The sequence below is a fragment of the Rhinoderma darwinii genome, chromosome 10 (genome assembly GCF_050947455.1).
Source record: "Rhinoderma darwinii isolate aRhiDar2 chromosome 10, aRhiDar2.hap1, whole genome shotgun sequence".
NCBI lineage: Eukaryota > Metazoa > Chordata > Amphibia > Anura > Rhinodermatidae > Rhinoderma > Rhinoderma darwinii.
The window spans coordinates 13,138,655-13,149,956 of NC_134696.1; the positions used below are offsets into that span (position 1 = coordinate 13,138,655).

General features: G+C 42.3%; 1 protein-coding gene across 1 annotated transcript; it reads left to right on the top strand.

Moving 5' to 3' along the window:
- Positions 1 to 817: 817 nt before the first annotated feature.
- On the top strand, positions 818 to 5,707 carry LOC142662445 (nicotinamide N-methyltransferase-like). Its single transcript, XM_075840650.1, has 3 exons — positions 818 to 971; positions 4,216 to 4,423; positions 5,284 to 5,707. Exons 1-3 carry the CDS (start codon positions 818 to 820, stop codon positions 5,705 to 5,707), a joined length of 786 nt encoding a protein of 261 aa, XP_075696765.1.
- Positions 5,708 to 11,302: the final 5,595 nt, after the last annotated feature.

The window sequence follows — 11,302 nt, forward strand, 5'->3', positions numbered from 1 at the left end:
CTCTATACATATCCAATCATTGCTCTGTGTTTTGAATTTTTAATTTATATTTTAGTTTTTTGATTGATTGTTTTTTAATATTTTTTCTTTGTTTCAGAGCGCCAGGTTTTATATTGATTTCAGTTAAAGGTGCATCATATATCCAGGGGGTATATTTAATATAAATACTTTAAAGACTACAAAGAGTTCTATGTTAACGGTTTGTTAATTTTTATAAACATTTTTTAGAATGCACCAAATTTATTAAGAGTTGTCCACAAACCATATTACCTCTATATTCAAGCATCCAGCAGGAGGTCTGGAGATTTGAGCCGTAGAAGACAATACACATTGCAGTATCTGGCGGTCAGTGTTAGGTGCTAAGCCGCCCAGCCACACCATCTGCACTCAGACTACAAGAAGCGCCAAGCCACCAAGTACCCAGCAATACTGCCCATAACCCATTACCAGACTACACTCATAGAGAATTGTGAGTACAGCACTACTATACTGTAACATGGCAGTATAGATAAGGAGACTCCATCCTCTCAGCTTGTTAGGACTTTAAAGCTCTGCATCCTAACAGACTGACAAAGACACAAATTATTTTTTTTCATTGTTTGTTTAGCAATAAAATAGATTTGTTTATTTAAAGATCATTATTTCTCTATGTGCATTTATTATAACACAAGTTCCCATGACCGGCTCATGAATATAATAAGTCATCATGTGATAAGTTATTCTTAGTAACACACTATGCAAATTAAATCCTGGTAATTATATAAAGACCTTGTGCCCCGGTCTAGAGGTAGTCACCTCGTCTGTGATACAAGAGTAGATGATGGATTCCAGTCCCCATAAGTTCTATCACGTACATGGCTTTGATTCCAGACAATTTCTGGAGCATTACTTTTCAGATAAACCTGACATGGTCTTTGGAGATGACACCTTGAAATTTCTCATTGACAATTTTAGACAAGTTTTCGCATTGGGTATGTATCTTGATTTTGTTTCACCTTAGATACATTGACGTGTATATTATTCTATGTTTAACTGGTTTTAAAGAATTCGAAACAACTGAATACAAATTGAGGAAACTTGATTTTTGGGTTGTGGGAGAACAGAACGAGCAAAAATACTTTCCCGGTTCTTAGCAACTGGAAAATCACAGGAAGCAGAGCGAAGCCCTATTCACTGTATATGATTATGAATATAAGATGTCAGGGTTCAGTAGAGTCATTTTTTTCTCTTCTCTAACCTCGAGAACCCTGGAAAACACTTTGGTGGATGACAATTTGTGGTTTACCAGTCTAAGCTGCTGTTAGTTTCTGATCTCTACTTTTTTTTTTTAGAAACTAGAACCTGATGTCTATAATACTATATTCAATGAAAGATAAACATACTTAAGTAAAATGCATCAACAAACATTTTCTGCTCAGGATACCACTAGCGGCAGAAATAATAATATTTTTTTCCATCATTCTCATATTTAGTAAGTGTTTCCATATTGGGATGGAGATGTCACTTTCTTTGTCACATCAGACTGAACATGAATGACAGCTCGGCAGGCTTATTGAATGGGAGATTCTACACAGGGACAGGGACAGGTCCAGTCACATCACATGTACCCAAATAGTAAAGGGGGGGGGAGAGTCAGCAAAGGGCAGATCAAGAAAAAAAATGTGGAAAAAAAAAGCTAACCAGTAAAGGGTCTAGAAATCAGAAACCATAAGTGTTCTATGTAAAGCTGTAGATGTGAATCTTCAATGACAATGAAGGAACCAAAATGAAGCTCAAAAATCCTTAAAAAGTTTATGTAATTTTCTTAAAAATGTTTTGAAGACAATAATGTCTATTCCTAGGACTTCTGAGCCTGCATATATGGTTTTGTTGAAGACCCATAACTATAACTTCCCTTGGGACCCCTTATTTGATTTCTGTGTGTCCAGTGTAGTGCCATAGAATATGCAATCCAGCCAGGGGGGTCTAGCACATTTCCTCTTAATCTACATTATACAGACTATACTACACAAGGGCCCCCATGTTTTTTTTCCTATCTTTTAGTATTTCGTTCTACATCTGGATTCATGAGTTGCAGGAGTGTGCGACCTGTGCAAATGCACACGGTGCTGCACCCTCCATGGGCCTGCTGTTTAATGAGCTCTCTATCATCTGTTCCTGGTTAAACACACGGAGGAGACAGGTGGAGAGGCAGCAAGAGTAGAGAAGGAAAGTCCGCCCACAGCAAGGGAGGAGCGAAGTGCCTAATAGAGAATATTTCTGCTGTTTTTGCGTGTATATGTGCCTATGTGTTACTATACATGTCTCTGTGGGTGCATATGTGTCTGTGTATATACGTCTCTGTGATTGTATGTGTAAATGTTCCAATATGTGCATGTATATTTGTGCCTATGAGTCTATATATGTGTCTGTATAACTGTATTTTTGATCTGTAGTGTTGCATAGGACTGCAGGTAACATCTACTACATTATCTGTATGTAGAAAGTCATCACTGTGTTATCTGTAGTGTTGCATAGGACTGCTGGTAACATCTTCTAATTTTCTATACTCTAATAGTTATCACTGTGTGTTATCTGCAGTGTTACATAGGACTGCAGGTAACATCTACTGCATATATATGTGTCTGTGTGGGTATATATGGGTCTTTATGTGTTCATATGTCTCTGTATTTGTATGTGTATATCTGCATGTATACATGTGCCTGTGTGTCTATACATGTGCCTTAATGTATTTGTATATTTGCCAGTATGTGTATGTGTGTGTGTGTGTGTGTGTGTGTGTATATATATATAAGCGACTTGTGTGTGTGTCTGTATATATGTGTCTTTATGTCTATATGTGTACCTTTACGTATGTATGTGTTCCAGTATGTGTGCATATATATTTGCCTGTATGTCTAAATATGTCTTTATATATGTACAGTATATACATTCCAGTATGCGTGTGTCTACATATCTGGTTAATTTCTGTTTTGTGGTGGGCAGCAATAGAGTCCCGTACAGGGTGCCATCCAACTTAAGGTCGGCCCTGGCAGCCACAACTGATGAACAGCTCCACCCCTAGTTATTGAGGACACATTGGGTGACATATATACCATTCCATCAGGCGAGCACCACTTCTTTAACTGGTTGCCAATACAGGATGAGTATATTCGTCCTGAGCGGCAGGGTGCTTGCCGCATTAGGGCCGGCATTCTTGTCATGTGTAACACACAGTGTGGCACACCATTAGGAGCGAGGGAACGGCTGTAATACACAGTCACAGCACCGCTCTAATGGCAAAGTCGAGAGAAACCTCTCTCCGCCGTTAACCACATGAATTCCGCGGTTAAAGCTGACCACTACATTCTGACCATTTTCACTGTTGTTAGGGCATACTGAGGTATGCCCTAACAACTGCCTATGTACCATCAGTACACAGGCTAAAGTACTGGCATATAGATATATGCCAGTACATTAAAGTTAAAAAAAAAAAAATGAAAAATTCCACTATGGGATTAAAAAAAAAGTAAAATTAATAAATAAAATAAAAAAGTGAGTAAAACAAAAAAACACAGAAATGAATTTATTTTTTTACAATTAATAAACATGAAAAAATATAAGTTCCAAAACATAAAATAATGTACACATATTTGGTTTTGCCACGACCATAACAACATGTGGAACAAATCTATATTAATTATAATGATCGGTGTGTGGTGTAAAAAAAAAAATTAAAACTGCATCAGAACTGCTTTTGTTCTGCATTCTTGCCAAAATAAAAAATTACATAAATTACAAGATAATGTAAATGTACCAAAAAATGGCACATACATAAAGTATAACTTGTCCCGCAAAAAAAGTCTCATACAGCTACATCGATCAAAAAAGAAAGAGGTTTTGTGCTCAAGGCCGAAATTGTCCGTGTCCTTAATAGGTTAAAACATATTGAAGGCTTTTGGATTGTTCTAGTTTTGGCCCCATGAGTCTCCTTTTCTTTCCACTTACTACAAGACCTCAGATAGTTGCAATCTTCATCTACTAAAAAACATTAGTGTCATCAACCTATAGAATATTTGAGGGTTATTTAATCTCTTTTTCAGATTTTTGGGTATTGGAAACACAATGTTTACATAGTTTGTTAGAATTGATACAGACATATCTCCTTGTTTATCCACAAAATCTATGAGGGTTTAACACATTAGATGTTTCAATAGTCAAAATGTTTTTCTGCAGGTCATATTAATGGAGACATCTTGATTGACCTCAGTATTGGTTCCGCTGTTCATCATCTGTATTCAGCCTGTGAGTTTTTTAAAAACATCATCATGCTGAAGGTCAGTAACAGATGCATCATGGAGCTGAAGAGATGGGTGGACGAACGTACGGGAGCATTTTATTGGGGCCACACATCAACACTTCTACAAAAGAAAGAAGAAAACAGGTGACATAGTTGTGCAAATAACAAGAGAAAAAAATACTTGAGTAATATTATAGAAGGAAAAAGGGAAATGGGAGGAAAAGTCCAGCTCACCGATCTGACACTCCTGTGTTAGTAATCGCCCGGGTCAGCCGCGACGGCACACGGCAGCAATAGCAGAAAAAACCAGAGAGGATCCAGCGATAGTGATGTAAAAAAATGGGAAAAAACTTTGGTTTCCACTGTATTGAATACAAGCTGTCAGAGCTTAGAATAAAACATCAGGAGGAAAAACAAGGTGGTGATGCGGCAATAGATTAGCCTACGCGTTTCAAGCACTAGGCTGTGCTCTTAGTCATGGCTGTATCGAGACAGCCATGACTAAGAGCACAGCCTAGTGCTTGAAACGCGTAGGCTAATCTATTGCCGCATCACCACCTTGTTTTTCCTCCTGATGTTTTATTCTAAGCTCTGACAGCTTGTATTCAATAAAGTGGAAACCAAAGTTTTTTCCCATTTTTTGACATCACTATCGCTGGATCCTCTCTGTTTTTTTCAGAAAAAAATACTATCATTGTGATTGTTGCTTCTTATACAACAAATATAAGGGAAGATGGAGCAAAGATCCAGGAAAATGTATACTCAAGTCAAAACATAACACTTTTATTACCCACTTAGTTCAATATTCTTATCCATAAGGGGCGATCTTATACAAGTTCATTCTGGAAAGGCCCAGTAAATGCCTGACACTTGGTGAATCTGTCTTGAATGATTTCAAGCTTTACCTCTAGTATTGCAAGTCAATAGTCCAGTGCTAAGTACTGAACCACCATGTTGATGTTGACTGTGCGACAATCACTTTCCTTGTCTTTTTTATTTTCTAGTGATCCATTTCAGGACCAGGAAGCAAAACTGAGATCAGCCATTCAACATGTTGTGAAATACGACCCGGAGAAAGAGAATATGACAGACCCGCTGGTCCTACCACCAGCCGATTGTGTCATCAGTGCTTGTCTTCTGGATGTTATCAGCAAAGATCAAGATGATTACATCAGATATCTGAGGAAGTTCTCTAGGTTGCTGAAACCTGGAGGACACCTCATAATATTTGGGGCTTTAAGTACAACATATTTCACAGTCGGAAAAGACAAGTTCCATGTATTCACATATGATGAGGATTTTGTCAGGAAAGCTCTAGTTGGAGAAGGCTTTATCATTGATTACTGTAATGTCAAGGAGAGAACGGCTGTCAGTGACCTTGTTGACTATAAGGCCTTCATATCTATTGCAGCTCACAAGGAGAAGTAGGTTGAATATTATAAAGTCTGCATGTCAGATCTAATAATCAAATGAATCTTCCTTAGTGCAGTATAGTATAGAATAAAAATAATTGTTTGGCACTTTTTGGGACTTTGCCTTGGACTGGACCTAGATAATATTGCAGAGACCGGGTCTGATCATCTGGGACATCATGGGAGTCTGAAATCTTGGAATCAGTTGCTTTCTCATTGTTGTTCTGTTTCATATCTGATTTATGTAAACAGTGTAATGAAGTGAAGCATAGAACATTTAACTGTTTGTGTCCTTGACTGGGGGGAGGTGAGGGATTTTTCTGCTCTATAGATTTTACAGACCTTCATTTATGAGAAGAAACTTACAAGCTTTAAAACAAAACAATATAGTAATCCACAAGGGTTTTTCGCTATGATGTAATTTACTTAGAGAATCCTGTTAATTAGAGTCTAGCGCACAATATAATTGTCTAAAATAATCTTTCAGTAAATTATCCCCTATCCTGACAATCACAGACAATCACAGGCAAGGAACATGCTGCAAGTGAGGGTATAAATAGACCAAGGGCGGGAGCTAGAACCGTCAGGCCAGGCTGTGATAGGTTCTCCCTCTCCTCAGCCTGCAAGCCTGAGTGGTAGCAAATCGCGTCACTCTAGAAGACCTTGAAGCTGATGAAGGCTGATTAACCCCGGGTGTCGACACAGAACCTGTGTCTGGCAAACCCTTTACAGTACCCCCCATTTTTATGAGGGGCCACTGGACCCTTCCTAGGTGGGCCTGGCTTGTTGGGGAAACGAATATGGAACCTCCTGAGCAATATACCGGCATGAACATCCCGGGCGGGTACCCAAGTCCTCTCCTCAGGCCCGTATCCTCTCCAATGGACCAGGTACCGGAGGGAGCCTTGGACCATCCTGCTGTCCACAATCTTGACTACCTCGAATTCTACCCCATCTGGAGTGAGAACAGGGACTGGAGGTTTCCTCGATGTAGCCAAGGACGGGGAGCAGCTTTTCAAGAGGGAGGCATGGAACACGTTGTGTATCTGAAAAGACGGGGGTAACTCCAGCCGGAAGGAGACAGGGTTGAGGACCTCAATGATTTTGTACGGCCTTATATACCGGGGAGCAAATTTCTTGGACAGAACTTTAAGGCGCAAATTTTTAGAAGACAGCCACACCAAATCTCCGACCACAAATAGGGGGTTAGTTGAACGTCTTTTATCTGCCTGAGTCTTTTGGATGCTCTGGGATGCCTCAAGGTTCTTCTGAACCTGGGCCCAGACTGTGCACAGTTCCCGATGAACGACATCTACCAAGGGATTGTTGGAACCACGAGGTAAAACGGAGAACCGTGGATTAAACACAAAATTGAAGAAGAAGGGGGGAGACCCCCGATGAGTTACTGACCCGGTTATTAAGGGAAAATTCGGCAAGGGGAATGAAGGAGACCCAATCATTTTGACAGTCAGAGATAAAACACCTTAAGTATTGTTCTAGAGACTAATTAGTCCTCTCAGTTTGGCCATTAGTTTCAGGATGGAAGGCCGAGGAAAAGGACAGATCAATGTCCAGCTTCTTACAGAAAGCTCTCCAAAACAATGAAACAAGTTGTACCCCTCTGCCAGAAACAATATTCACCGGAACCCCATGGAGACACAGGATGTGTTTGACAAACAAGGTAGTTAATGTCTTGGCATTGGGTAGTTTCTTGAGGGGTACAAAGTGGCACATCTTACTGAAGCGGTCTACTACAACCCACACCACCGACTTGCCTTGGGATGGAGGCAGATCGGTGATAAAATCCATGGAGATATGGGTCCAAGGTCTCTGGGGAATGGGAAAAGAACATAGTAAGCCCGCAGGTCGGGACCTGGGAGTCTTGGACCTAGCACAAATTTCACAAGCGGTGACGTAGGCCTTAACGTCTTTAAGCAACCCAGGCCACCAATAGGTTCTGGAAATGAAGTGCTGGTACCCAGGATGCCTGGATGGCCAGATAGTGCGGAGTCATGATTCTCCCTGAGCAACCTTAGCCGGAATTGCAGGGGAACAAACAGCTTGTTCTCAGGAAGGTTCTCGGGAGCAGAACCTTGATCAGCCGCAATTTTGGAGACTAAGTATTAATCCACAGAGGATGTGATTATACCTGGGAGAAAAATACAAGTGGGATCCTCCTCAGGAGGAAGGCTGGCCATGAAGCTAAGCGACAGAGCATCAGCTTTAATATTTTTTGACCCAGTCCTATAGGTAACCACAAAGTTGAATCTCGTAAAAAAACAACGCCCATCGAGCTTGTCTCGGGTTTAGCCTCCGGCCAGATTCTAGGAAAACCAGATTCTTGTGGTCAGTAAGAACCGTTACCTGGTGCCTACCCCCCTCCAGGAAGTGGCGCCACTCTTCAAATTCCCATTTATTGGCTAAGAGTTTGCGGATGCCAACGTCATAGTTTCTCTCAGTGGAGGAGAACTTCCTGGAGAAGTAGGCACAGGGACGGAGATGGGTGAGAGACCTAGTACCCTGAGACAAGACAGCACCCACTCCCACCTCGGAGGAGTCAACCTCCACGATGAATGGCTCCATTTGGTTATGCTGAATCAGGACTGGGGCAGAGACAAAGCACCTCTTAAGGATCTAAAAAGCCTGGACCGATTCTGGAGGCCAGTGGAAGAAATCAGCACCTTTACGAGTGAGGTCCGTAAGAGGCTTAGCGATGACCGAGAAGTTAGCAATAAATCTCCTGTAATAATTAGCAAACCCCAGGAAACACTGTAAGGCCTTCAGGGAGGCAGGACGGACCCATTCTGCCACAGCCTGAACCTTGGCGAGGTCCATGCGGAATTCGCTAGGAGTGAAGACATGACCCAAAAATGGTATCTCCTGCACCCCAAACACACATTTTTCGGTTTTTGCAAAGAGTTTGTTTTTCCGAAGGGCCTGGAGCACATTCCTGACATGCTCAATGTGGGAGGGCCAGTCCTTGGAAAACACAAGTATATGATCAAGGTACACTACAAGAAATACCCCCAGATAGTCTCTTAAAATCTAATTTATGAAATTCTGTAAGACCGCGGGAGCATTACACAACCCAAAGGGCATGATAAGATATTCGAAATGACCTTCGGGTGTATTAAACGCAGTCTTCCACTCATCCCCCTCTCTGATCTGGATAAGGTTATAAGCCCCCCGAAGATCAAACTTAGAGAACCATTGGGCCCCCTGAACTTGATTGAAGAGATCAGGAATCAAAGGAAGGGGATATTGGTTCCTTACAGTGATCTTATTTAAACGTCGGTAATCGATGCACGGCCTAAGACCACCATCCTTCTTGCCCACGAAGAAGAAGCCAGCACCTACCGGAGAAGTAGAGGGGCGAATGTAACCCTTGGCCAGGCTTTCCTGGATATATTCTCTCATGGCTTCACATTCAGGACAAGAGAGATTAAATATCCTTCCTTTAGGGAACTTAGCTCCTGGTACCAAATCGATTGCGCAATCGTACTCTCTATGAGGAGGTAACTCTTTGGAGGCCCTTTTAGAAAAGACATTAGCGAAGTCCTGAATAAACTCAGGTAGAGTGATCACCTCCTCAGCGAGAGAAACCAAATTAATAGAAAAACATGACGTCATGCATTCATTACCCCATTTAGTAAGATCACCAGTATTCCAGTTAAAAGTGGGATTATGCGTCTGCAACCAAGGGAGGACTAAAATCAAATCGGACGATAACCCCTGCATCACTAACACAGAACACTGCTCCAAATGAATGGAGCCAACAATGAGTTCAAAAACAGGGGTATGCTGCATAAAATAACCATTAGCAAGCAGAGTGGAGTCTATACCCACTACCGGGACAGGTTTAGGCAAATCAATTAGTGGCATAGCTAGAGACATGGCAAATTCCACAGACATCATATTAGCAGCAGACCCTGAATCCACGAAGGCACTGCCGGTGGCAGACCTTCCATCAAAAGAGACCTGAAAGGGAAGCAAGATTTTATTAGGCTTCATGTTAACGGGAAATACCTGTGCGCCCAAGCGACCTCCCCGATGGTCACTTAGGCGCGGAAGTTTTCCGGCTGCTTATTCTTGCGCCTGGGACAGGAGTTCAATTGATGCTTGTCATCCCCTCAGTAGAAGCAGAGACCATTCTTCCTGCGGAAATCTCTACGTGGTTGGGGAGACACGGAGGCCCTGAGTTGCATCTGTTCATCCGAGTTCTCCGTGGAAGAACGAAGCAACGGAACCTCTGGAGCCATCATAGGGCAGCCAGAGGTGAAGGCACCAGAACGTTCAAGTCGTCGTTCCCTGAGACATCGGTCAAGACGTACCGCTAAAGCCATAACCTGATCTAGAGAGTCAGAGGTGGGATAGCTAACCAACAGGTCTTTAAGGGCGTTCGACAGACCCAATCTAAACGGACACCTCAAGGCAGGGTCATTCCACCGAGAAGCTACACACCACTTCCTAAAGTCAGAACAGTACTCCTCAACTGGTCCCTTACCCCGACGTAAGGTCACCAGCTGATTATCGGCAAAGGCAGTCTTGTCAGTCTCGTCATAGATGAGCCCGAGAGCAGAAAAATAAAAGGTCAACAGAAGAAAGTTCAGGGGCGTCAGAAGCCAAGGAGAAGGCCCATTCCTGGGGGCCGTCCTGGAGCCAGGACCTAATTATACCCACTCGCTGGCTCTCAGAACCTGAGGAGTGGGGTCTTAATCGGAAATAGAGTCTACAACTCTCCCGAAAAAAGAAAAAAGTCCTCCGGTCCCCTGAGAACCGGTCAGGCAACTTGAGACGGGGTTCAAGAGGTGAGGTGAAGGGCACTACCTGGGTAACATCACGCTGGTTGAACCTCTGAGCCAGGTCTTGGACCTGTAGGGAGAGATTAGGCATGTGCTTCCTGTGTCGGTCTAGATAGCCTGCCACCCTGTAATAAATCATTGCACATCTGTGTAAGGTGGGGTAGAAGAACATTTTTTTTGTAATATAACGGAAAACCGTCTGGACCCGGGCTTTTACCGTGACAGGAGCTACCAGTAATACAACGGATTCAGAGTCTATGAATGGGAGGTTAAGAGAAGAAAGAAAAAGTTTTGTCGCTTCTTCTTTACAAAAAGTGGGGTTCACCGGCTCAGAATATTTCAAGTTGTAAAGTTTAGAGTAAAAAATTTGAAACAACTGGGCAATATCCCTGGTGGAGGAAAAGGAAGTACCTTGTTCGTTTTTATCTGAGACTATATGAGATCTCTCTCTCTCTTTCTTAATTAAACCCTTTATTAGAGTTCGCATATATTTTACTTTGAAAATAACTCCTTTTGGGAGATTCTCAATTTGGAGAGGTAATGTTGGATCAGGTGGGACGCAGATTACTTATGTATACATTCCAGAATGGAATCTATTTCTTTTTGTTTGTCTTTCCTGAGTTTCGACTCCAGTGAAATTAGGATACCCCTACAGTAGGATTTGTATATTTCCCATATCATGGGATGTGTCATGCCCATGGCCGTGGGCCGTCAGGCTCACTCACCTCCTGATGACCGCAGCCATGGAACTGTGAGCGCTGGTCCCCATCTCCTCCTCAGGAGACGCCAGTGCTCACTTCCGCTTCTCC

Bases quoted from the DNA above. Each gene is read 5' to 3' on its own strand.
- LOC142662445 (XM_075840650.1), top strand. From the start codon at position 818: ATGATGGATTCCAGTCCCCATAAGTTCTATCACGTACATGGCTTTGAT. The intron at 972-4,215 runs GTATGTATCTTG...GTTTTTCTGCAG, and splicing joins TAGACAAGTTTTCGCATTGG to GTCATATTAATGGAGACATC. The intron at 4,424-5,283 runs GTGACATAGTTG...TTTATTTTCTAG, and splicing joins CAAAAGAAAGAAGAAAACAG to TGATCCATTTCAGGACCAGG.